The sequence below is a fragment of the Macaca nemestrina genome, chromosome 15 (assembly GCF_043159975.1).
Source record: "Macaca nemestrina isolate mMacNem1 chromosome 15, mMacNem.hap1, whole genome shotgun sequence".
Classification (NCBI taxonomy): Eukaryota; Metazoa; Chordata; class Mammalia; order Primates; family Cercopithecidae; genus Macaca; species Macaca nemestrina.
The window spans coordinates 58,168,868-58,196,599 of NC_092139.1; the positions used below are offsets into that span (position 1 = coordinate 58,168,868).

At 46.0% G+C, this 27,732-nt stretch overlaps 1 protein-coding gene across 11 annotated transcripts in view; it reads left to right on the top strand.

Annotated features, from left to right (window-relative positions):
* The window catches only part of LOC105486740 (synapse differentiation inducing 1), a 248,122-nt gene that overhangs the window by 144,016 nt on the left and 76,374 nt on the right, over positions 1-27,732 (top strand). Inside the window, exon 4 of one of the 11 annotated variants that reach the window (XM_011749790.3) lies at positions 19,866-20,375. The exons of 9 other annotated variants lie outside the window; for them this stretch is intronic. In XM_011749790.3, coding sequence (XP_011748092.1) covers positions 19,866-19,955 — 90 coding nt within the window. In that variant the 3' untranslated portion in view covers positions 19,956-20,375. Of the gene's footprint in view, positions 1-3,815; positions 15,163-19,865; positions 20,376-27,732 lie in introns of those variants that run through there. One more of the 11 variants, XM_011749789.3, reaches the window with a different exon arrangement.

Genomic DNA, 27,732 nt, shown 5'->3' on the forward strand with positions numbered 1-27,732 from the left:
AAGATCCTCACACCCCAACACCCGTGTGAAATGAAATGGACCCAGGGAGGGGTGTTGCTCCAATGTTGCAGGAAACAGGGACTCTGATAATCAGAGAACCCCACCACCCACCTGAAATCCCTAAGGGGGTGATGGGCAAGACCTGGGTTCAGCCTGGATCTTCCGACCCCAGGTTGTGCTCTCTTACTTTAGCACCCTTCCAGAACCAAGCTCCTGACCCAGCAGGAGAGGCCACCTCTCTCTAACTGCTGGGCCCCTCAGTGAAGACTGTCGAGCTTTGTGGGAGCTTGGGAGCACAAGGAGCCCATGCTGCACCCACTTCATCCTCCCCATGGCCCCAGGGCTAGGCAGGCTTTTTCGGGGTCAAGAACTCACCCAGTTTCCCCTCCAGGTGGCCTCTCCTCACAGGCACATTTTCAGAGGGGACACAGGTACTCAGTTTACCCCACACTGCTGTCCCTGAAACGGGCGCCCAGTGGAAAGTCTGCGGAGTCTTTCATCTTCCACCTCCTCTCAGTTCGCTGCTGCCCAAAGTTCTCAATGTCCCTCTGCAGCTCAGAGAACGTGGGATTCTTCCCCTCTCCCCTCTAGAGGAAGGACCCCTAAGAGGGCCAGGGAAGTCATTTAGCACATCCATGAGCCTGGGTGGAAAATGAGTTACATCATTATTTTCATCAACCTCTAGCTGAAATTTAGCACTTCCTCCAATTAGGAGTGTAAGCAGCACACGGCAGAGTTTGTTGTGACTTTGTACCAGGAGAAACCACAGATGTCTTCACATCACATAACAGCTGTTGATGGTATCTTAAAATATTGTTTATGCTCATCACTACTTTAAAAATGCAAACCCAAATGTTAGTTGCTATTTAATGTCTTAAAGTAGCCCATATATTTCTATATTGATTATGACTTTTAATATTTCCAAAGCTCTATTTCATAATATTTGGTTCATCTTTTAAGCCTCTGTATTTTATTGTTTACATTTAAGAACACTATTCCGAGACAGGGGCTGTGGCTCTAAGAAGGTGAGGTTTTCTACCTGGTGTTGTGACATGTTGTCCATCTGGCCAGCACCTCCTTCCCACCCAGCTCAAGGCCTTTCACCAAAGCCTTTCCAGGGGCTCGCGCCCCTCCTCCACCAACATCCCCCCAGCTCCGCCTTTGGGGATTTTAATTCGAAGGAAACTGAAGCTCCCATTCCAGACAGGGCCGAGATCATGTTGCCAGTACAAGGGTGGGCCAACCTTTCTTCCCTCAGGCAGTGAAAGGCCTGCCTTCTGCACTCTCAGCCACCTCAGGGCCCAGGTTTCTGGGTTCAGCAGGAGAAAGCACAGAATCTGATTTGTGGGGAGCAGCAGCAGCTCCCAGGAGAAGGTGCAAGGAGGCCCCGGCAAGGTGGAGCAGAAAGGAGCAGGTGCAGGGGGTGAGGCAGCTGCACAGGGCTGAGGCAGCTGGACGGGGCTTCAGCCTTCACACCTGGACAGCAACTGGCTGAGCCTGGAGGAGAGAAAATCGCCTGCTAGCTTCGCTGTTTGCTGCTGCTGTGATGCCCAGCTGCTGCTCATAGGGTATGCACTTCCCAACCCTTCACTGAGCTACTGTTGCCACACAGGGTGCCGGCACTGGGGACACAGCACAGAGCAGGACCAAGGCCCTGTCCTTGTAGGGTTTGAAATACCAGGCCAGGTAGCAGAGCCCCGGCCTGCTACCTTCAGGGTGCTGACCTTCAGAGTGTGGGCCAAAGAGGTGGCTTCGGCAGCTTCTGGAGGTATCTGTCCCCTTCCACGGCCCTCCGTGGCATCCGTGTACTCTCAGGCCTCCCCCTTCTCCTGTAGCTGCTTAGGTCACTCAGGAGGTTTACATAACAGACACAGAAAATTTACCCGATGTGATAGGTGGGCCGAGAAGAGGTGGCCGCCTGGATGCTGTCCCCAGGGTTCTCCCACAGCACGGGGCCTGCACCCCATCGCGTGGCTCTGCAAGGGGCTGCTCACCCTCCAGCCATCCCCACCGAACGTCCATGCTCCTGGCCCGCATCCTTCCTCTCCCTCACCTCCTAAACTCAGTCACCGACTCTGCCCCATCAGGACACCCTTCTCTCTGCTGCCTTGCCACCTCCCAAGCGGTTGACTGGAGCACAAAAGGGGACACGGCACTACTCTGAACCAGGGAAAGCTGGGAATGGACTTGCATGCCTTCCTCACAGTCACAGCTGCACCCTTTGGAGGTGCAACAGCAATGCCTGTAAGACCAGACCTTTAATGAGCTTCTAGACACTGCCTGCCTGGTGCTCCTGAGAACTCGACTTTATAAGAGCCACCTCCTTCTCCGAAAGGATCCCAGACGTAGGCAACCCATTTCACCCTCAGACTCCCCGGTCAACATGGCAAGGCCCGGGGGTGCATTTTGCCCTTTGAGATTTACCACAAGGAAGCCCCCCAAAAGGGCGGGCAAACCCAAGACCTTCCCCGCTGGGCTCCTGGCCAAGGAGCTCAAGAAGGGGAGGCTGAGGGAGAGCTCAAGAAGGGGGGATCCTGGGGGGAGAGTCTAGGAGAGGGGAGACACTGGGAAGGGGGTCCTGAGGGAGGGTCTGGGAGTGGGGAGAGCCCGGGAAGGGGGTCCTGAGGGAGGGTCTGGGAGGGGAGAGAGGCTGGGGAGGGGTTAGAGCCCGGGAAGCAGGGAGAACCTGGAGAAGAGGGAGAGCCCAGGGATGGGGGAGAGCCTGGGGAGGGGCAGACCCCTGGCGTAGTGGAGGGGAAATCCCGGTGAGTGGGGAGAGCCTGGGGAAGGGGGATGCTGAGAGAGAGCCTGGGGAGAGGGGAGAGCCTGGGAAGTAGGAAGAGCCCAGGGAGGGGGGTCCTGAGGCAGAGCCTGGGGAGTGGGGAGTGCCCAGGAAAGGGGGAGACCCTGGGGAAGGGGAAGAGCCTGGAGAGGGGTAAGAGCCCTGGAAAGGGGGAGAGCCTGGGGAGGGGGGAGAGCCTAGGGAGGGGGGAGAGTCCAAGGAGGGGGGTCCTGAGAGAGCCCGGGGAGGAGGGAGAGACCGGAGGTGGGGAGAGTCCGGGGAGGGGTGTCCTGAGGGAGAGCCTGGGGAAGGGGGAGAGCCCCGGGAGAGAGGAGAGCCCCGGGATGGGGGAGAGCCCCGGGAGAGGGGAGAGCCCCGCGAGAGGGGAGAGCCCGGGGATGGGGGAGAGCCTGGGGAAGGGGGTCCCTGGGAAGGGCCCAGGGAGGGGGGTTCTTTACCATCTCTGGGAGGCAGAGCACCTGTCCTCCTGGGCACTGTGGGGCTCAGCCTCTCCTTCTCTTGCGGGGTCATTTCTGACCAGGCAAATTGTGTCCCGACGAGCCTGCTATTCTGCCCACCCAGAGGAGTATTCTCCTCTATACTCCGAGGAGAAAAAGACATCATCCCAACAGCAGCTTCATTCACTTTATATTTTCCTCTCATCTTTTGAAGCTGGAAGAAGAGGTTCTGTGTTAAAAATGTTCCTTCCCACTGTGCGTAATGCTAATGTCCTCCACATATTAAAGCTAATGGAATATTTTACACACTGAGAATAGCCGCTGTGACCTTTTCTTCTTTTGGATGAGTCTCTTATTTTTTTCTCTCTTACCTCTTCCCCTCCATGTGACTCTTTTTCCTTTTTCCTTTCTTTGTTTTTTATTTTATTTATTTTGTGGTGGTGGTTGTTATTTCAGATATGTAACTACTGTAGCCAAGTGACCAGGGCATTAGGGCTTGTATTTCCTTAATTGCAACAACAAATAATATCATCAAATAATATACAGGGAGACAAAATGCACCTGTTTTCTTCCAGGTATGGCCTCTGCAGAACCTCCCGCTCTTTTATGCGAAGACTGAGGTTTACAGTCTCCTTTGCAGGGCGAGAGTGTTGAAGCCTCCTGGAATTTAAAACTGCCAAAAGAGTTAAAGAGAAGCTGTGGTCTTGGGTCTATCTCACTGTTTTAAATGCTGGAAAAATGAAAATGCCTATGATAAGCCTGTGAGTCTGACTTAGTGGAACCCTCAGCCCTCAGCCAAACTTGGCTGGTGTTACACCTCAAGGATCCTTTAATTGGATGCGTAATGAGGATCTGGACTGGCTGCGCAGTGTGTACACATAAGCTCCTAAGGCCTTCGCTGCAGCTGCTCTGAAGAGTGGGGACCCAGGGCCATTCCTCCTGGGCCCAGTGGTCATTGTCATCATCAAGTCTGTTCTCTTTAAATGCTGCTGTTATGAATGGAGCTGGAGGGTAGCCAATCATTTGTACAACACTAATTCAGTCTTGTTTCACTTCTCAATATTTGCAAAGTGGTAAGAGAGACAAGTCTGCCATCTTCGTGTTCCTGTTCGTAGATGATTGTCAGGGGAGCTGGTATTTATGTGCCATAAACAAGAGCATGCATTTGCAAGTGCACGCACACACATAATTCAAGAACCTTGCTTCTACATTGTATTTATTTTTAACGTTTATAATTAAGATAAATGTAGTGTTGCCACTATGTAATAGCATAGCCCAGACTGACTACATTATCTTCATGATATTATTAGTCAACAAAGCTCCAACCATTAAAGAAAAGTCATCTTTTAGTGACCAGAACATATTGTATCACAGACCCCATGTGGCATGACCCAGCCTAACTTTCATGTGCAAAATCAGGATTCAGTGTCTTCCATTTGAGTGGCATTGAGGGAGAGAAAGGGTGACGCAGAGGCTTCCAGGTTCAGACCCTGCATGAGGCAAAGCATGTTGTGGAGTTCTGCACATGAGGAAACTGAGGCCCTGGGAATTTAAATATGGACTCAACTAAAGAGGTTCAAAATCCTGGCCGCCCTGGAGAGCTTCCCTAAGACTCTAGAGGAGAAGGTAAATTCTTCTTCAGGATAACCTTGTATCAGTTGCTGCAAACTTCAAGCCACAGTCTATGTGATTCTTATCGGTTTCAAAGGAAAGTATTTCATACACAACTCCAGCTCCCCGTTTTCTGATAAATCTCAAAATTTTATTTACGACACTGATCTATTTATTGCTGCTACCCATACATGGTGGCATAAACAACTTTTTCATTATGCTCATGATTTCTGTGATTGAGAGTTCAAGAGGCACCATGAGGATGGTTTGTCTTTGCAACATGATGTCTGGGACCTCGGCTAGGAAGACCCAAAGCTGGGGGTGACCAGACAGTATGGTCTGGAAACACTTGGACATGTCTTTACTCCCACATTTGGTCATCAGTGCTGGCTGTTGGCTCGTACTTTAAACCAACTATCCATAGGAGGCCCATCTCAGTGCCTTTCCATGTGGTCTCGGCACATGGGCTAATTTGAGCTTTCTCACAACACAGCAGCTGGGTTCCTCAAGCAAACATCCTACATCAAGGTGGAACACAAGATCTGGTTGTGATCCAACCTTCAAAGCCAGGCAGCATCACTTCTGCTGGGCTCTACTGGTCAAGGCATTCATGGGAGAAGACACAGATGTCAAGGCTCCAGAAGATTCTAAAGGATGGGGAAAATTGCAGCTGCTATTTTGGGACTATATAGTCTGCCACAGCTGTATTTCCAATGATGAAAGAAAATTATACACATAACATATTTGTATTAATAGGTTCACAGGAAAATGAATAATGACAGAACAATTATTTTCCTAAATACTTTATTCCACAACAATATATCAAATTAACAAAATATCTTTGACCTAAAATGCCTTCTGTCAGTCTTATAAGTTCATGGCATTATTTCAGTAAAAGGTAAAAGGCATTTTGACTGAGATGCTATTATACACGGCAGATGCCCGTTGGCATACATAGCAATGATGATAAACACATTACCTGATGGAGATAAAAGGGCTAAGAATCTTGTGAATCTTCAATGAGCAAAGCAAACAGCATTATGTTGATAACGCTAAATGATAGCGTTAAATATTTTGAGAGTGTTAAAAAATAAGCTAAGTTAGCATATTCCATCAAATATGTGCAGCCTGATGTTTTATATGTGTACGAGAAAGGAATAGAAACTGTCTCAACAAAAGAGAGCAACCTTAAAGCATTTGCTAATCTTCCACAAGCATCTCACTTGCTATTCTAAAAACAAAGTGTTGGGAAAGCTTCTCTATTTACTTTTGCTACTTAAGTAAATAATTTATCACATCATAAGTGCATAGCACTTTGAAGGTTTCAGTTGGTTGGCTTAGCACAATTTGGCATTCTCTCTTGTTAAATGGCCATTTGCAAAATGTCTTATTTCAGATCTGCTGAAATACTGCATTTCTAAGTTTACACCCTACTTATTCATATTTTTAAATAACTCTTTTGCCATTTAGTCCCAAACCCATGTGCTGATATGTCTGCCGGGTCTCATTTCTTCCCCTGTATTAGTATCTGAAGCAGTGGTATGCTTTTGTTATGGGGGAAACTCTACCCTGGGAAGAAACAGAAAGATTTTAAAGTCATGCCTTTTTCTGGAGTGCACCCCAGGCCACCTATGCACTCCAAAGAATGATACTTGATCAAATCAGAGAACATTTCCTTCCCTATGCCCTACCACCATGTGAATGAGCATAAAAGGTTGGCAACCACTAGTGTAACATATGAAAATAACCATGAGTTGAGCTTGAGAAGCCACAAGACATATATTCTGACTTAGGTGCCACATATAGAGGAGTCCAAATGCCAAGGGAGGAGGCAAAAATAAGGACATTAGAAGTTTCTGACACATAAATCTACACCAAACATCTAATACACTTCAACTCCTGGCCAAATTAACATCAATTCTCACCTGAAAGTCTTATTTAACTCAGTATCTTCTGCCCTATACCATATGTCTATATTTCAACAAAATATTACAAGGCAGGCCACAAGTCAAGAAAACACTGATGAAACAAAATAATCATCAGAACCAAACTCAAATATGACTCAGATGTTGGAATTGTCAGACATGTAATTTAAAACAAGTATGATCAATATGTGAAAGGCTTTGATGGAAGAGGTAGACAACACTTAAGAAAATGGATGTCAGCAGAAATATGAAAAGAAATGCCAGTAATACAAAAAAGACAAACAAATAATTTTTTATTGGGCTCATACATAGATTTGACATGGCTGAAGAAAGAATCAGTGACCTTGAGGGCAGGTGAAAAGAAATGACCCAAACTGAAACACATTGAGAAAAAAGAATGGAAAATGAAACAGAGCAGGACAGAAAGTCCAAGAATGTGGAACAATATGAAATGGTGTAACACAGGGGTCTCCAACCCCCAGGCCGTGGACCAGTACTGGTTTGTGGCCTATTAGAAACTGGGCCGCACAGCAGGAGGTGAGTGGCTGGTGAGCAAGCATTACCAGCTGAGCTCTGCCTCCTGTTAGATCACTGGTGGTATTAGATTCTCATAGGAGTACAAACCGTATTATGAACTGCACATGTGAGGGATCTAGGTTGCACACCCCTTATGAGAATCTAATGCCTGATGACCTGAGATGGAACGGTTTCATCCTGAAACCATCCCCTCTGCACTGATCTGTGGAAAAATAGTTTTCCACGAAACTGGTCCCTGGTGCCAAAAAGGTTGGCAGCCACTAGTGTAACATATGAAAATTGGAATACCAGAAAAAGACACAAGAAATATTTTTTAAAATCATGGCCAATATTCCATTCCAATATTAGTCATAGACACCAAGCCACAGTCCTAAGAAACTGAGAAAACATCAAGCAGAATTAGAACAAAAAACAAAAACAAACCAACAGCAACCAAAAGTAACTGAGATATATCCTGTTAAAACCATGGAAAATTGAAACCAAAGAGAAAATCTTGAATACATCTGAAAAGAATGAAGATGTTCTCTTTAGAGAAATAAAGATTAAAGCTACAGCAGACTTATCAGAAACTGTGCGACTCTGTAATCCCAGCTACTCGGGAGGCTGAGGCAGGAGAACCACTTGAACCCGGGAGGCGGAGGTTATGGTAGGCTGAGATCACGCCCCTGCACTCCAGCTTGGGCAAGACTCCCTCAAAAAGAAAGAAAAGAAAAGAAAAAAGAGACTGTGCAACTAAGAATGCAGCTTACTGCAATCTTTAAAGATTTGAAGAAACAAATAAAGAAAAAATACTGGCAAGTTAGAATTGCATATCCAGTAAGAGTATCCCTCAAAAGTCAAGGATAAAGTAAAAACTATCTCAGATAAACAGCTGAGGGAATTCATTGCCAGCAGGGCTGAAGTCTATAAGAAATAGCAAGGAAATTCTTCAAACAGAAGGAAAATGTTACAGGTCAGAAATTTGGATCTACATAAAGAAAAAAAGTACAGCAAAAAAGGAATAACTAGAAGTGAAATAAAATATTTTGTTTTTCTTGCTCATAATTTATCTAAAAGATCCATTTAAAGCAAAAATAGTGACACTGCCTTTGGTGATTATAGCATGTGTTCAAGTGAAAAATGAAAACAGCATCCCAAGAAATGAGAAGGGCATCTGCAAAAGGTATTATTCGAGGGTAAATTTAGATTAGTTTAAGATGTATACTATGAACCTTGGGCACTAAACTATACATTAAAAAAGAAGTATAAATAATAAGTCAATAGAGGATAATATAAGTCAATAATAAGTCAATAGATTCCATTTTACACGGAATCATGTAAAATGTTCAGTTGAAACTAGAGGAGGCTGAAAAAGGGGAAAAACAAAAAACAAACAAACAAAAAAAAACAGAACAAATGCAACAACCATACAAAGATGGCAGCCATTAATCTGACTGTATTATCAGTTATATATGACAGTTAAAAGACAGATTGTCAAACTGGAGTTTTAAAAATGAGACCCAACTGGCAGGGCGCGGTGGTTCACACCTGTAATCCCAGCACTTTGGGAGGCCAAGGCAGGCGGATCACGAAGTCAGGAGATCGAGACCATCCTGGCGAACGCGGTAAAATCTCGTCTCTACTAAAAATGCAAAAAAAATTAGCTGTGTGTAGTGGCGGGCGCCTGTAGTCCCAGCTACTCGGGAGGCTGAGGCAGGAGAATGGCGTGAACCCGGGAGGGGGAGCTTGCAGTGAGCCGAGATCCCACCACTGCATTCCAGCCTGGGTGACAGAGCGAGACTCCGTCTCGAAAAAAAAAGAGACCCAACTGAATGCTGTTTATAAGAAACCTACTTTAAATATAAAGATACAGATGTATTAAAATTAAGGAATGGGGCCGGGCGCGGTGGCTCAAGCCTGTAATCCCAGCACTTTGGGAGGCCGAGACGGGCAGATCACGAGGTCAGGAGATCAAGACCATCCTGGCTAACACGGTGAAACCCCGTCTCCACTAAAAAAAAATACAAAAACCTAGCCGGACGAGGTGGCGGCACCTGTAGTCCCAGCTACTCGGGAGGCTGAAGCAGGAGAATGGCATAAACCCGGGAGGCAGAGCTTGCAGTGAGCTGAGATCCGGCCACTGCACTCCAGCCTGGGCAACAGAGCGAGACTCCGTCTCAAAAAAAAAAAAAATTAAGGAATGGAAAAAGATGTACTATGCTAACACTAATCAAAATAAAGCTGAAGTGGCTATATTAATTTCAGACAAAGCTAACTTCAGAACAACAAAGATCATCATAGATAAAGAGGCTCATTGGATATGATGAAAGGTTCAAGTATCCAAGAAGATACAATCCTAAACATGTGTGCTCCTAACCACAGAGAGTCAAAATATGAGAGGCAAAAACTGATAGAAATGGAAGAAGAAGATACAATGGTAGTTAGAGATTTTCATGCCCATTTGTCAGTAATTGACAGATCAAGCAGAGAGAAAATTAGTGAAGATATAAATCATAAACGATGATCTGAATAACACTATCAATCTACTTGACCTTATTAACATTAAAAGAAAATTTCATTCAACAACAGCGTAATATACATTCTTCTCAGGGGCACATGAAGCGGTCACAATATAGGCCATATTCTGGGTCACAAAACAATCCTCAAAAGATTGAAAACTGTAGAAAAAATAAAAAGTATGTGACAGACAACAAAATAATTAAGATAGAACTAAATAACAGAAAGATACAGGTTATTTCTCAAATATTTGGAACTTAGAAAAAAACCCTTCTCAATAACGCATGGTCAAAGAATAAATCTCAAGGAAAACTTAAGAATATTTCAACTAAGTGTACATGGAAATATAATTTAAAATTTGGGAGATGTAGTTAAAGCAATGATTAAAGGGAAATTTATAGCATTAAATGCATATCTTAGAAAAAATGAAAGATTTAATATCTATAAACTTCTATCTTAGGGCACTAGAGAAATAACAAATTAAACAAAAGGAAGGAAATAACTACAATTAGAGAAGAAATGAATAACATTATAAACGGGAAAAATGTAGAGAAAATAACAAAACCAAATGTCAGTTCTTTGAAAAGAAAACATAAAATTTGAAGAGATCAACACAATTAAACCTCTAGCCAGGCTAACCAGGAGATAAAGACAACACAAATTATCAACCTCAGGAATGAAAAAGGGCCATCACTCCTGATGCCTGGGACATTGAAAGGAGAATAAGAGAATGCTGTGAACAACTCTGTACCTGTAAATCCAGTAACTTAGATGAAAGTGACCAGTCCCTTGAAAATACAAATGACAAAGCTCACTTGCGGAGCAAGGGATAACCTGATTGCTCTACCGCAGTGAAAGCAATGGTTCTCAGTCTTATCTACCTATGGAATCTGGAAAACTTGAAGGACCGTTGATGCCTGGGCCCTTCTGCTGGTGAATTTTATGTGATTAGTCTGGGGTGAGGCCTGGGTGCTCTGGTTTTGAGAACTCCTCCCCTGATTCTGATGACCTACCAAAGGGATCATGCTGCAGTCTCCGCATTCGGATGTCCTTTGAACAAAAGGATATTTTTCCTACACTTCAGAAAACATTCTCCATAGTGCCTCTTTCAAAGGCTAAAAGACATGAAGCCTTCCCCAGTTCCCGGGACTGGAACTGGCACTGGTTTGATTCCCAGTCTCAAAAATGCCCATCAATCAATTCTCAGCAACAACAAAATGCTTTGCTACCGAACTAAAAGGGAACGCTCTTCTGAGCTTGTTTGACGACAGGGTCCCACTGTCAAGTGGAGAACAAGGCTGGGGGAACCCTAAGAATAAGCCCCCCTCTTCAGCACTTCTTAGCGCTGCCCTGGAGCAGGGTCGCCTCTGGAGGTTGGAGAATCAAGTGCTCAGTCACTCTGTGGAGATCCTCGGGCCGGAGAGCAGCATGGTGATGAAAACTTGAAGAGTAAGCTCTCTGAGCTGTGGCAGTATCTTTCCATCTTTTATTCATGTCGTTGGTGTGCAGCGTGGATGTTAAATCATTTTTGATGGTTCGTAATTAGGGCACTTAGAGGAGAGCAGGATGGTCCCCCGCTAGGACAGAGGAAGGCAGAAGCTGGCGAGCTGTCGGCAGGGCTCGCTCTCCGGGGCATCCCCAGCATGCTCAGCCCCCTACTTCCTTATGTAAAAATTATCTGGGAAAAAAAGAAAAGAATTGGCAACCACTGCCAGGAAGCAGGTCGGAAGCTTCCTGGCACTGCCAGAGCCCGTGTCCCTTAAGTCGAGACTCTTCTGAAGCGAGTACCAGGGGAGCCCCGCGAACTTGGACATCTGCAGCAAAGCACTCCTCTGCAGTCAGCAGCTCTGACACCTTTCATTATGCAGCTCTGTGCTCCCCATCCTGCCAGCCTCTGCTTATTCATCCTCTGATGTATTTATTGGTGTGTGGACCATCAACTGAGGTGGCCTTACTAAGGGCTTCATAGCAGAGAAAATGAAAAGATTTCCAAGTGAAGAAGGTCGTTATTACTGACTGGAGGAAGGCCTGGCATGGACCCCGAGCAGAATTTCCACTTCAAGAAAGGCAGTATCAGTGCATAATGCTATACGTTTGTCCTCTAAGTGATGGACTTTGAAATTTCTTTTGTATTTTCTGCTCCCCACCCAATCAAAACACATTGAGAATGGCAGCGGGGCCAGCAGGACCCGTGGGAAGGGGAGTCTGGCTGCAGCCAAGCTGGCAGTCCCCAGGAAGCACACACCCCTGCTCCACCCTTTGCCTTCTGCCAAACACACCGCACTAGGGCTCTGTCACCATTATCTGGAGTTGCATCCTCTGCCTGCCCTTGATCCTTCCAGAACAGGAAGTGAAGGTCAGCCTTGCTTTTCAGTCTCCACGCTTTGCAGATTGGGTGGAAGGGAAGGCAAGCAAGTCTGTAGGCTTTCCAAAGCCCCCATATGGATTCTAAGATCTAGACCCTGAAAGGCAGGAAGATGATGATTTTGAGGGCATAGTGGTCTTCATAAGAAAGGCAGCCACAGCTACTCTGTATCTGTCCACGTTAGCCCCATGCAAATGGCTTTGTTTCAGGCAGAATGAATGCAGAGCTTGGACAGTGGAGATGGATGCTCAGCTGAGAGGCTGCAGATAGAACGTGTGAACCAGAAAGGCCGGCTCTGGCCTGCTACACACAAGACACGCCAAGGGCAGGCCCAAGAGCCCACACACTCCTCTGTGACAGACGTGGACATGTCGGCTCCCCGCTTATGCTGAAGTGGCCTCCCAACAGTGAGACAAGTGTGCCTCTGGGGTTCTCGGATTGGTCTTGCTACTGCCCTTGGGGAGACTTCCTCGGCAGTGTCTTAGGATGGAGGAAGGTCCTAGGTGGAAATTCTTGGGCAAGAGAATCAAAAGTGACTGCTTTGACTTCAGGGCCTTTCAAAGAGTCATGGCAATTAAATAAACAATATGCCAAAGAGAAATCAAGACAGGAAGAAGAGGAAAGGAGGGAGGCAGAGGAGGAAGGAAACTGACAGGAAGCCAAATGAGGACCACAGAGAAAGGCCCTCGCAGCCACCTGAGCCCACGCAGCAGTCAGCAGCTCTGTTGTGTCAAGACCATATAAATAAACCAAGGAAAAGAAGCCCACCACTGCCTGTGCCATGCTGTGCTGTAGGAACACGGAGAATTGGGGCCCTTCCACATGTTTATACACCACTGAGGCTTCAAAGCTGAAAGTGATTTACAAAGCTAGCCATGGTTTACTGCCAGCAAGGAGAAGTAAATGTAATGCAGGTTTTGTGAAATCATTTTACAGCACCATTGCCAGGGAGGGTGGACCAGAGTGAGCAGCCCAGGCAGCTTCCAGAACTGAGATAGTATCAGCTGCCGAGATAACTGCTTGAAGACAGGCAAGTGGTCATGTGTCTCTGCCTCCTGCTGCCAAGTGGCCTTTCTCCTGCCACTCAAGATATTCTATACTTTGAGGTCATGCACAAGTGCCTGGAGTCAGGAGCCGAGTCCAAGCCCAACCCTGCAAGGACCACATGCGTGACTGCACAGGAGATGCATCATCTATAAAGTGAGAGATTCTGCTGGTGGTGGTGAAGGATGCCAGAACTCGATGATAAAAAGACAAAGACCTGAATAGTTAATTCACAAAGCAGATATGCAAAAATCAAGAAGCACAGAGATGGTGCCCATGATCTTGTATCATCAGAGGAGTGCAAACGGAAACCTCATGAGCTGCCTCTGCACACACCCACCGGCGTGGTCCATATTCAACGTGCTGAGACCCCTGGGGATTGGTTGGGACCTAGAGGACTGGGACACTCACCCACTGCTGGTGTGAGGGTAAAATGCTCCAAACACCGTGGAAATGATCTGAAGTTTCCTTAGAAACATAAACACATGTATCTCCCTTATTCCCACCTAGATATTTTCCCAAGAGAAACGAACTCAGAAATGTCCACAAAAAGAGATATACAGGATTGTTCATGATACTTTATTCATCAGGGCCCCAAACTGAAAACAACCCAGGGGAGCAGAGAAACAGCCAGAGTCTATCTCAAGGGTCCTTTGAATCCAGGATGGTTCACCAGGCAGCTCCATGTGGTGGGGCAGGCCTGAGTCCCTCTGTTTCAAAGGCAGCAGAATCCCTTACATGGTTGCAGCGACATCCACACTCCTGAGGTCCTGGGTCCTGGGAGCCCTCGTGCTGCATCCTCAGGACTCGTCAGACCTTGGTCCACTGTCACCCGGCTGCCCTTGGGCTGCCGCTGCTGGGAATCTCCCTCTCTGCCATTGCCACTCTACAAGAACCCCGAGTTATAGAATGTCCCGTCCAGAGGGAAGGTGACACTGAAGTAGTCAGTGGTGAGATTAATACCGAACAAAGAGAAGTGAAGGCAAATGCCTTCGGAGCAATAAAGAACACTCTAAAGAGAGGAGGACAGCAGGATCACGTGATGATTTGGGTCTGGAAGATGAGCTGGCTTGGCTGCTGATGGGAAGTGAGGGAGAAGGTATTTAACTGAGGTGGTCATAGATGCCCTTGGATTGTCCACAGGGCGTGTTGTTATGGAGGGCAATGACAGGAAATCAACACTGCCTCAAAAGTCCCAGCTGGGGAGCCTCTACTTTGTGACGTACAAGGGAAACCATGGAAATCAAGGAAGAGGCTGTGGCCTAGAAGGCTTCAAAGTGAAGTCTGAGGAAATTAGAGAACAGGCTCATAGAATGTCCTGGGAGCTGTGGGCCCAGACAAGGTTGGAAACTGTGGCCTGGCATCTTCCCTGCCCAGCTGTAGAAGTAGAAGATGAAATGGTGGCTCCTGCGGCGGGCATCACCGTGCATGAGGGTGAGCTCCGGGGCAGGTGGAGGCAGCAGAGGCCTCTGAGGACTGCGGAAGGGCCTCGTCAGCCACCACATCCCCACCTGCGGGCGCGACAGCCTCATCATCTCCTCCAGAAAGCAATACTCTCAGCCACACATCAGGAACTGTCAGCCTCAAATTCAACATTCCTCATTCTTGAACCAATTTATCAAAACTTTTATTTTCACAAAAAGGTGATATTTTTGTATTTGGGATCAGGAGGACCTTTGTAGTTTATTAGGGGTACACTGGGAAGGACTCCTGGAGCAGAGCTTTTATCACATAAAATCTGCTGAGGCATCTGAGCATTGAGGAATCTCTCCTGGAAACCAACAGATCGGAAAAATTTCAAAAATTCCTCCTGCTGAGAGCACCCTTCTTGGTATGTGTGTGTGTATCTAATAAGTATATACACTTATATGCAGAACCATATCCTGTGAAACTAGCTTTATTTTCAAAGAGTTGCAATAAAATAAGTTTCTGTGGCTAGTTCTATACTCTACTATCACCTAGCTTTGTTTTAAATAGTAGATTTGCAGTGTTGGTGACTTTTGAAACCAAGGATCAAACATTTTGATAAGAGCTTAGATTGCTTATAGTTACATCAACCAAGACTCAAAAATGTGAGCAAAGCATCACTGCTGTCCAGTTACGCATGTCCCTGTAGCCTCATCCTCTGCTCCTGTCTTCAGAGGGTGGCACAGACTAGACCAGAACTAGATTCATTCATCTCCCAGATGTCTTTCTGTGTAAGTGGGGGCTGTGGGCCAAGGCGGTGGCAGGGGAGGGCAAGGAGGAATTTGGAAGTCAGCCTATCTGAGACCTTTCCAGTTCTGTGAATTCCCTGCTGCTTAGATTTCACACCTAATTCTTATTTTATTTTTATTTTGTATTTTATTTTATTTTGTTTGAAACAGAGTTTCACTCTGTTGCACAGGCTGGAGTGCAGTGGTGCGATCATGGCTCACTTCAAACTCTGCCTCTCAGGTTCAAGTGATTCTCGCGCCTCAGCCTCCTAAGTAGCTGGGATTACAGGTGTGTGCCACCACGCCTGGCTAAATTTTGTATTTTTAGTAGAGACGGGGTTTCACCATGTTGGCCAGGCTGGTCTCAAACTCCTGACCTTAGGTGATCAGCCCGTCTTGGCCTCCCAAAGTGCTGGGATTACAAGCGTGAGCCACCACACCTGGCCAGATCTCACATATAATAATAACACCAGTGAAAATAGGCAGGCTGCCTCATTTCAATGAGATTTTTTCAAAACTCCTGGTCCCAGGACCACAGGGCTCCCTTTTCTTGTTCTTTGTCAGGAGTCCAGGTAACAAGATGATAACATGGCCCTGCTGCCATGAGCAGGGAAACAGCAGGAAGCCTTGCTTCCCTTCAGGTATTTAATGCCAGCTGGAGGGACAAAGAGACCTGTAAACAATTGTGGCTTTGCAAGGAAACAAGAGAAAGTCATAGGGGCTTCCAGACACAGGGATGACAAGCTGTTTTCCTCCCTTCTGGAATAAATTTGCAAGAAGCCGAAACAGAACTTGAAATGAACTTATTTTATGAAGGCCCTGGAGGGATACTGCCATGGATTATGTGAAGTTTTGTTTTGTTTTGTTTTGTTTTGTTTCAGTCAATAAAGTTACCACAGGCTTTCATATCCCAGAATAACCTTTCCCATAGTTTCCAGTGGTTCTTTGTGCTCCATTCTGTACCTCCTTCCCTGAGGAAAATCAGAGGCGATGGGCAGATCGTGTCGAATCTGAATATGATGTGCTTGCTGCGGCAAGCTTACTGCCATGCTCAACACTGAGTGAGGAGGCTTGCCTGGAAACTGTCCCACTGGTCAGAGTGCCTCCAGACCCAGAATGGCCTGGCCCGGATCATTCAGGCTCATGTTACTGTCTTGAGTACAGACGTAGGATCTGAGCCCTCATTGGTTGCAGGGCCACACTGCCCACCGCTCTGGCACGTGCCTTCCTCCCCGACACCACCCAGCTGGAAGGCCCACAGTGGAGTGTGTGACGCCCCTGATACGCCCCTCCTGGTTTATACGTGCCTGGCAGAGTCCCAGCACCGAGCACAGGAGCGGGTGCAGGGGAAGCTCAGAAATAAACACAGATCAATATGAACGGTAACGTTCACAGAGGAGAATGCTCCAAAGAACCCCTCTAAGTTGGCCCCCTTGATTCTAGTTGATCACCCTGGAAGGAATAACAGCATTCAATTCTTCCATCCTTTTCTCTAGTTCTCAAGGGCTGGTTCCCTAGACCAGCGGCATGAGGGTCATCTGGGAACATTTTAAGATCGTGAACTCCCCTCAGCTCCCCAGAGCTGCTGGCTCAGAAGCTCTGGGGGCGGGGCTAGCAGTCTGGGTGTGAATGCCCCTCTGAAGTTGCTGTGGAGACTCCTGGGCTAGCACATGCTGAAATCAGCCTGTCCTGATGTTCCTCTTGGTTAGGAACCCCAGCACCTAGAGGAGGCCATGGTTCAGGGTTGTTGGGGTGTGGGCACAGCACAGGACACCCTCACCAGTCGCTCTCACCTTTTCACTCCTGCCCTCCCAGGTCACCTGCATCCGCCAAACTCCACCTGGGTTCCCTTCATTATCAGTGGAACACATAGGCACACGTCTGGATTTGTTCATTCGTTGTCTTTTCAAATATAGTGTACTCAATGTGGAAAACAGAAGGAGGAGGAAGAGAATGGAGAAAGAAAGCATAAAAAATGAACCTCTCCTCCATGCCCCTTTCTCAAAGCCACCCCTCCAGGGGGACCCCGTCTTTCTGTGCCTTTATCAATGTGTGTGTGGCCAGTTTTGATTTACACATAGAAAAGCATCAAAGTGCATTGCAGCTTGCTTTTTCACATAATGTAAATACTTCTGATATCTGCATATAAACACCAGCATTGACATTTTTAATGATTCTGTAGCATTTTGATGTAGGAATTGCAATAATTTCATTACAGGAATGTTTTCCCTAAAAATGGACATGTCAATTGTTTTCAGCTTCTCCTTTTGCAAGTATAGAATATCCACAAATGAAATTCCAGCAAGTCAAAGGTTATTCACATGTAAATGTAGCTACATACTGTAACTTCTCCTCCAGAAGTCTGTACCAGTTTTCATTCCCATTAACAAAATGCGAATGCCTGTCTTTCCCACCTGGGCTCAGTGTTCCATTTTCAACAATCTGGTAGATAAAAGATACTGTCAGTTTCAGTTTGTATGTCATTGGTTACTATAATGCTGAACATCTTTATGTGTGTTATTTTTTTCCTGTTTTTATTATTTCCTGTATAAATTTCTAGTTCTACATTTACCATTTTGCATTGGGCTTTCACATTTTATTAATGTGTAGACCTTATTTTTCTGACACAGTTTTTACACTGCTGTTTGTGAGCTTTATTGCAAACATGTCCTCCTGCCAGACTTGGCTGTCAGTGGTGCCATTTGTTGTAGAAAGGAGTCCTGGAGTACCTTCAGTGGTTGCTGGGGGGAAGCTTCCAGGGCACTACAGTCCAGTTCTTTACAGCTGCTGAGCATTGGTCTTGTGGCGTCTCACGGTGACTCAGCAGAAGACAGAGCCTGTGCTGGTGTCTCCCAGGCACCATCGGATCCTGCAGCTCCCACGCGGCAGTCCCAGGAGCAGCCTGGCTGTGTGACTCAGCAGCTTTCCTCCCCTGTTCTGAGGGGGCGCAGCTGGGGACAGCACGGGCTTCTGCCCACTCCTCACCCCGCCAGCGGGAAGCCTCCAAGACTCGGGAAGGAAAGGCAGTGAAGACCTCACTTGTCTCCTGCTGGGCCGTGGGCCAGGGTGCTGGCTTCACCGTGGTGACTCATGAACACACGAAGAATTGGGTGTGCAGAGGAGGAGAAATCGTGCAGTGAAGAGCCCCATCGTCCTGTCACAAAATCCACTGCTCACCTTTTATTTCTACACCTATCTCCTCGTGCTTCACAGAGCCTCTGACCAAGGCAGCTTCCTCTTATCATTCGCAGATTTTATAACTTTCTGCCTTTCTGAACAGGCTCTTCATTCCTGGTCATCTTGCATAATTTCCCACCCGTGATTCTAAAGAAGAGAAGCTGTCGCTATGATAAAAGCTCTGCAGATTCAGGGACATTGCGCCTTATCGTGGTGGACACCAAGGGTCTCTGTGCTGCTTGGGTCTTGCCCCCAGTTCTCATCTTTCTTATTAAATACTTAAGTTTCTAAACTGGAGACTTTTCTTGATGAGGAGGCCAACTAAAGGAGTACCTTTTCATAACCTTTTTTTTATTATTACATTCACATCACAAAACACATAGTTTTACAGCAGCGCAGTTATTCACACATGCCTCTTGTTTTTCAGAGCACCGTGTTCTCCCCCTCTGTGTTGAGGGTGGATCTCACAGCCACACAGGTAACCTACGTTAACCACCTCGACTGCCCTTCCAGGTTCCTCCACACTCCGCCATTTGTATATGCACACACATCTAGCACCCCGTCACCAAGCCACCTACCACTGTGAGGACCCTCTCACTGGTTTATTCTCATGAAATTAAACACGTTTTCTGTATCTCAGTGTTTTCACTGACAATACTTTCCAATATTCTGGAATTTTGTAGTTATTGTCTTTAGCACTCATGAAATACCTGCATAACGATGACTGTCGTTGACGCAGCTGTCTTTCCAACACTGCTTGTTCACTGTTGTCTGGGCTTTGGGGAGTTCTATGAACAATGTTCTAATCAAATGTAGTTTTTGGTGAAAGTTTATATCCATATTTGCTGGTATATAAGACTGGGCTGCAAATAGGATACTTCAGTTTTCATGAGAAAGCTTAACTTCTTTTCATCATACATCAGTTGGAAGTGATTTTCATCTATTATTGAAGCTGTGTCGTTGTTTGGGGTAAATACCCGAGGTTCATTGTCTCATGCCAAGGGAATCCAGGAAATAGACACACAAGCAGTATGTTTAAGAGTGGAGGTTTAATAGGCAAAAGAAAGAGAAAAGAGAATAGCTCTGTCTCCTGCAGAGAGAGAGGGGCTCCTGAGTGGGTCTTCTGGTCCGTGGCAGAGTACATGGGGTTTTATAGACTGGCTTGAGGAAGTGGTGTCTGATTTACATAGGGCCCAAAGATTGGTCAGACCAGATGTGCCATTTACATAGCACACGAAGAAGCTGGACACCTCTCCCTAATGTTCTATTATGCAGATGGCGTCTCTACCTGGCCAGTGCCCTGTTGTCTGCTCCTTGCTGTGCACGTGGTTGACAAGGAAAGGAGATGATGGAGTGCCATGTTGAACCTGCCTGGCTGCCAGGTAGCCTTTTCCTGTTGGCACAGATGCTGGCATTCACTCGTGCAAACTTCCAGCTTATCTATGCCTGCAGCTCAATTTTACAGGCTGCTGTTTGTTAGAAAAGAAGTGATTTGGGGGCTGCTTTTCATTAAAAGGAAAACCTTACCAAGGACTCTCTTACCCTCACTATCTGCCTAAAGAATTTCTTTTTAACTGCTATATCATTATTATAAGATAAAATCTATATTGATCATGTAAACAAACCTAGGTTCTACCTGGGGTGCAGTAGGAAATCACAAGTTGCAATTGAGGCCTTGCAGACCATCCAAGGGGCGAGAATTTTCCCCTGCACATGGGAAGTCACTGCTTGGCCCTTTCCCTGTAGGGGATCCTGCAAGGCAGTTCCCTGCAGCCACAGGCAGGGCCCGGGGAGGGCGGGCTGCTGTATCCTCAGCAGCCTGCCCTCCCGGCAGCTGAGGAGGGGACACTGGCTAGGAAGAGGGGTCTTGGTACAGCTCATACAGAATCCCACATGGAGCTACATGCAGCATAGATGCCAATTACATAGTGAACAGACAAGTGAACGATGAACAAGAAACCCAACACTCTGTGGTGTGTCTCATGTGGTAATTACAAGCCACGTGGTAATTTACGATTCCTTCCCTTCAGAGCAACATTTTTCTCAAGTCCCTTCTGCATCCCCTCCCTCCACTCTAACAGCCTCTTCCCTGTGAAAAGCAGTGGCATAGGAGAGACAAAAGGAACAGGCCCATAAAGACAACCCTCTCATTCAGAGATGTCAGCCCTCAGAGGTCCCACCTGGCCATCGGATCTTATTCATGAAGCCTCTTGCTAACCTAGAAAACTCCAGCAAAATGTGGGCTCTCCAGACTTCTGCCACAGAGAAGACCCTTTTAAAACGCTGATATTCCTAGATGTGATACAGAGCAAGTCACTAAAGTCCTAAATTCAAATCAAGGAAAGAAGGGGGCAGGTGATGCCAGAAACAGAACAGGCAAAGAGCAGAGCAGGTGCTCTGCCAGCAGGCACCGGTCAAAGGTCCAGCAGCAAAAGGTGTATAGGTGTCACCAAGAGCCGCAGGCACCACAGCAGGGTAAAGGCAGTGGACTGCACCCACCTAGCTGGCTGGTGTAGACCACCCTGGCTCCCTTTGAGGCTCCCTAGCCCCAGAACACCCCTCAACTACCTGTAGACTCCTCTGTGTAGTTGAGACTTCTTGGAAGAAATCCAGGACTATCCTAGAAGCACCTTAGAAACTGCTGTGACCTGGAGGGGTTAAATGCCTGACCGAGACCACAGCTAGTTAATGGCCAAGCTGGCACTAACATCTGGTCATCCAGGGTCCAAGAGAGTGTTCCTTCCAAATATTGCATCACTTAGCCTCACGCAGTCCTAAAAAGTGGAGGTGAGTGAGTCGCCCAAGCAAAGCAGGCACTGGTCACCTCTCACTCACAGAGGAAAAGCAGCCAGCACAAAGCTGCACAGTCAACTCCTACCAAAGCTGGGCACCCCAGTGACAGTGCAGGGCTGAGAAGGACAGAAAAACTAAGACGGATGCTGCAGGTGCAAAATTAGATTTTTGAAAGAAGAGACTATAACTGACAAGTTTGCATACATATTAAGAACAGCAATATGGTGGCAGGTAAAAATAGAAATTGTTTTATTTATTATTTATTTAGAGACTCTGTCTCTAGAGGGTCTCACTCTGTCACCCAGGCTGGACGGCAGCGGCACCATCAGGACTAACTGCGTCCTCCACCTCCTGAGCTCAAGCGATCCCCCCATCCCAGCCCCTTCCCGAGCAGCTGGAACTACAAGCATGTACCACCATGCCCGGTGAAATTTTCTATTTTTAAAATAGAGACAGGGTTTCACAACATTGCCTAGGCTGGTCTCAAACTCTTGGACTCAAGCAATCCCCCCACTTTGACCTCCCAAAGAACTGGGATTACATAAACCACCACACTCAGCCTGGAATTTGTATGTTTTTAAATGTGTCACTGGATGAATATCTGTGAATGTGATTGCTACTGAAAACAAAAGGGAATGGCCATTGTCATGATAAATGGCATATTAAATGTGGAAGCAGAAGCTCGGGCTCTGATTTGAAAGTCTGTGCATGACTCAGCTTGGGCATGTGACGGCGTCTGATTCCAGGCTCAGAGAGTGAGCACGCTGCACTGTTTAAGAAATAAACACAGGGGCAGCCCAGGGGTGCCAAAGGTCATAGGCCTGGCATGCAGGACTTGTGGTGAGATGGCAGCCTGGACTGGAAGGCAGCATGCTTGGCCTCCCTGCCAGCATGGTGGGTGCAGCTGACATCAGCAGCAGGTGACAGACATGGGGGCCCAGGAAGCAGAGCTGAGGAGGTGCTGTCCTTACGACAAGACCCACAAAGGCCACACACATTATTATAATACAAAGCACTGTGTGCAGCCTAAAGTGTGGAGACTGGAGGGGTGCACACAGAGGGCATGAAATGCACCCAGGGTGAGGTAAGACGCAGGCAGGGAGAACGTGACAGGCTCAGGGGAGGGTTGTCAGATGGCCAATAGGGGAAGCACATCTCAACAGGGCATGAACCAGATGCATGTGCCCACTGGCTCCAGTGCTACTGGGGGCTTCGTATGTGACAGTGATGATGAAGGTTTATCAGCCTGCAGAGACAGCAGTCCCTGCCACTGCAGATCAGAGCCCAGTGAGGACAGTAGGGTAAGGCATGTTCCCCACACAGGAAGGCTTTGACAGCAGCGCCCCAGAATTCTAAAAGGCATCTCAGCATCTCTGGGGCTGGGAGACAGCCTGCTGTCCCTGCCCTTCAGCTCCCTAGTCTGAGTGACGGGAACACTGCCACCACCCTAGCTGCTCACACTTGGAGGAATAAATTGAGTTGTCAGCGTGATGCTGACCAGGACAGAATGGCATCCTGCCGTATCAGTATGTTTTGCTTGTTGTTGTTGTTGTTGTTGTTGTTAACATTAACACAATGGAAATTTTGGACATTGTGATAAACTATGAAAAAACAGAAGAAATCACACTGACGAGTTTAGCCTGTTTCTTTCTGGCCCTGTTTTCTAAACATTGTTCTCTATATAGGTAAGATTAAATTTTAAAGTCTGCCTTTTTGTAATCAATACCGTGAGCATTTTCCATGTAATTAGCACTGTCTCATAAGCATAATTGTCTGTGAGTACCAGATATCTCATCATGTGGATACAACATGATTATTTAACTATTCACAAATACATTTTAAGGCATTTAGATTGCTCCCCAAATTTTCATTCTAATAAACAACACTACATGTTTTTTTTTTTTTTTTCAGTTTTTTGCTTAAATCTTTATTCTTGTTTCTTAAGAAATAGGCTTTCCTGGCCAGGTGCAATGGCTCATGCCTGTAATCCCAGCACTTTGGAAGGCCAAGGTTGGTGGATCACTTGAGGTCAGGAGACTAGCCTGGTCAACACGGTAAAACCCCATCTCTACTGAAAATATAAAAATTAGCTGGGCGTGGTGGGGAGCACCTGTAATACCAGCTACTCAGGAGGCTGAGGCAGGAGAATCTGGGAGGCAGAGTTTGCAGTGAGCCGAGATCATGCCACTGCTCTGCAGCCTGGGTGACAGAGTGAAACTCTGTCTCAAAAAGAAAGAAAAGAAAGAAGGAATGAAGGAAAGGAAAGGAAAGGAAGAAAGAGAGAGAGAGGAAGGAATGAAGGAAAGGAAAGGAAAGGAAGAAAGAGAGAGAGAGGAAGGAAGGAAGGAAGGAAGGAAGGAAGGAAGGAAGGAAGGAAGGAAGGAAGGAAGGAAGGAAGGAGGGAGGGAAGGAAGGAGGGAAGGAAGGAGGGAAGGAAGGAAGGAAGGAAAAGAAAGAGGGAGGGAGAAAAAAAGGAAGGAAGGAAGGAGCTTTTTTCCAAATAATTAAAGCGTTAGATTTCATGGTTATCTAGTGGCCCCAATGTGGGAAGACCTTGTAAACAAATGTGTTTTGTTTTACTGTGTAATTGCTTTTCTATGAAATTGGCTGGAAAGAGGAGATTTCAGATGAGAACAAGAGGACTAATATGTCACCCATAATACAGCAAAACTTGCAGAAGCTTGCTGGACACAAAAACACAGGAGTCCTAGGGGTGCTTCTGCAGATAGCATGGGATGGATCCACACACCCTCTAGAGGCACCAAACTAGCAACCCAATAGCATTTCACAGGCACAAAACAGCCAGCACCCACGTATCAGGGAGAGGGTGCACACGGAGGGCACATGGGCAGGTGCCTGCCAGCCTGTATGCACACAGCTGGTCACTCCATAATGTCCACGCATTTTCGTTGCTAAAAATTGCTCTTCATCCCCAATGGGTGTTTAACAAGAAAGATCTGCCCTTCCTCTCATAGCTCTTAAAACCTTAGACCTCCTCATTAGTTCCCAGGAACTTTTGCTTAGAGAATGATATTGGTGACAGTAGTTTCTATTCATGAGCACTTACTACAATCCAAGAGTTAGAAGCTGTTACTCACTAGCTATGTGATCTTGGATAAAGTTCACCTTCCTGAACCTTAAGTCCTCATTTTTAAAGTATCGTTAATGGTTTCACATGCAGACATGTTTAGGAGAACTTATGTTGAAATACATTTTTGAAAAAGGTGATAATGGATGGATAGGTTGATGGATGGATGGATGGAGAGTTGGGTAGATACATAAATATAGCAAAATGATAATGGTACACCAAAGTGGTGAGTATATGGGTGTTGACTATAGTTTCTTTTAACTTTTCCATATCTTAACATAAAATATTGCTGAGGAAAACAGTATTGATAATGGTACCTACTAGATGGTGTTGTGCAGTGGAAGAAACGAGGTGAGGCAAGTAAAGTGTTGTCTGTATGGTGTTCGACATAAAGCTGTAAGTCAGTGTGTTATTGTTGTTAATATTTGTCACAACCAGCAAAATAGGTATTATAACTCTATTTTAGGGGAAAAAAATGAAACTAGACACTCAGATAAAAGAGTAACAGGACGTAAACTAGTTAACATTCATGCTAGACTTGAGCCGGGTCAAAGCTGTGCCCTGCCCACCTCGCCACCAGGCAGCCAAGGACGGAGCATGGGGTGTACAGCAGGGTCTGCAGACTCACAGCTCCTGGTCTCTCACCTTGTCCCATGCCATGCCCTGATGTTTTTAAAGTCAACGTTTTATTTTAGAATAGTTTTAGGTTGACAAAAAATTTGCTAAGACAGTACACAGAGTTCCCATGTATTCCTTATCTGGTTTCTCCTTTCCCTAACATCTTACGGTGTGACACATTTGTCACAATTAATCAGCCACTATTAACACATTATCAAAAACTACACTCCATGGACTATCTAGGCTCTATGGTTGAACAACAAACAAAAACAAAACACAAAAGAACCATAGTCCATAATGGATTCCTTCAGGATTTACCTAATGTCCTTTTTCTGTTCCGAGGTCCCATCCAAGAAACCATATGGCGTTTAGTAGTTATGTCTCATTAAGGTCTTCTTGGCTGCGACAGTTTCTCAAATAAGTCTCCTTGTTTTTGATGGCCTTGGCAATTTTGCAGAGCACTGGTCAGATACATTATGAGAGGCCCCACTGTTGGGATTGGTCTGATGTCTTTACCATGATTCGACTGAGGTTATAGACTTGGGGTCACATCAGGGGCACCTGCTATCGGTGTGACTTGTTGCTGTTGATGTTAAACTTGCACCTGGTGAGAGAGCGATTCTCAGGGCCTCCACCGCAGAGTCACTCTTTCCCCCTTCCCATGCTGTCCTCTGTCATAGGAATTCACCGCACAGCCCACACTTGAAGGGTAAGGGGGAAAATGCTTTATCACCTTAAGGGCGGAGCACTTGGGTAAATTTTTTGGAATTTGTCTATGTGGGAGATTTGTCTATTCTCCATTAATTCGTTCACCCATTTATTTGTGTCAGTATGGACCCTTGGATATTTATGTTATACTTTGGTTTCTAATCCAAAACTACATAATTTATTTGCTGCTTTGACCCTTGGGAGCTCTTTCAGATTGGTTTCTGTGTCCACTTGACATCCTTTTGTTTTTTGAAGCACTTCCTTACTTTTTTGCACTGCAAGATGCTGCTTCAGGTTTATCTTGCATGTTTCCTGTCCACGTCCTAGAATCAACTATTTTCCTATGGAGCTCTGGTTCGTTCATTAAAGAATGATGTTTGAAACCAAGATCTGGGCACTGGGTGTGCTTGTGGCTTCTGGGGTGTCGTTGAATCTAGGCTATCTCAGTGACAAAGCTAGGAAATAAATGTGTGTATCCTCATGCCATTACTATTAGGTTAGTTGCATTTTAATGGCAAAACTGCAATTACTTTTGTACCAATCTAATTAGTTCTATATGTAGAGTGTTTCTACTTGTTTAAATATGTAGAAATATTTATATATGTATAATTATTTATGTGTGTGTATATAGATATGTATCTCCATCTGTATCTGTATTAAGCTAAATGTGAGTTCATACTGATGCCTCCAACTCCAACTCATTGTCACACATCACTGCAGCCTTCTTCCCTTACTTCTCTGTACCCTCCTACTCCAACAATGAGAAACCCGGCTCCAACCATCCACTATCCACTTACTTAATTGTTCATTTCCAGTCTATGTGTATAGCGTCAGATTTGTCAACCTGTATCTTCATGGGAAGTAACTTTATCAGCTAGAGTGCCTTGCTTATGTGCAGTTCTTTCTGCCTTTAGTCCTATAGTCTCAATTTCAGAGTTACTTCAGTCAACACCCACCTCACCCCCTTCAATGAGGTTGTTGCATAAATTTGTAATACAGTTAGATTCATCCATCATAATCTGCATTCCTTCCTGGCATCCCCTGACTTCCTAATCAATTTTTTAATTTGAATACAATAAGGTTTTCATCTTTGTGTTGTAAAGTCCTGTGGGTTTTGACAAATGCACAGTGCCACATATTTACCATGACAGTGTCATACAGAATAGTTTCAGACATGCTCTAAGAAGAAACACAGCTTTGTGGAAAGAGCCTTTAAATATGTGATTTCCAACCCACTTATGTGATGCTGACTTCTCCCTCTTGCCCCACAACTCGGCCCCAGATTTCTCAATAGAAAAACAGGCACATCATCAAAAAGAGAAAACTGAGCCCTAGCAATAATTAGCTTGCAACTTCATATATTTTGAAATGCAAGAAGTAGACTTTCTATGTCAAAGAAGAAAAAGTGAATCATGTAGACTAGCTAACGCAAACACCCACACCTTATTCCCAGGGAAGGAGGAAAATCAATGGATTCCAGGATACGACAGCTTCCAAACACACTTCGATTTATTGATTGTGAGCCTGATGATGAGCAAATTGGTCTGCTCTACTGAATCTCCACGTGCTCATCCATGGAGCAAGGCTACTGTTAATCTTCAGCCCTCTGTTGCTCACATAGATGATGAGGCAGAGGCTAATTAAAATGACAGTTAAAACGTTTTGTTCACTGTGGCAAATTTTACCTCCCAAAGATGGCCACAGCATTCCCAGCACACATGCTCTTCTGCAATGTGGCCTTGCCCCTGCTCCATTAAGGCATAGAATTTCATTCACCTCTTGACTTAGTGCTTTGCACAGCACTGGGATGCACTTAGTGCCTTGCTTGTCGCAGTGGAGTGCAGGAAGAGGGCTCTGTGTGGCCTCAGAAGCCAGGAATCACCAAAGCCTTGCTGCTTCTGCCTCACTCACTGGGACACTTGCTCTTGGAGCCCT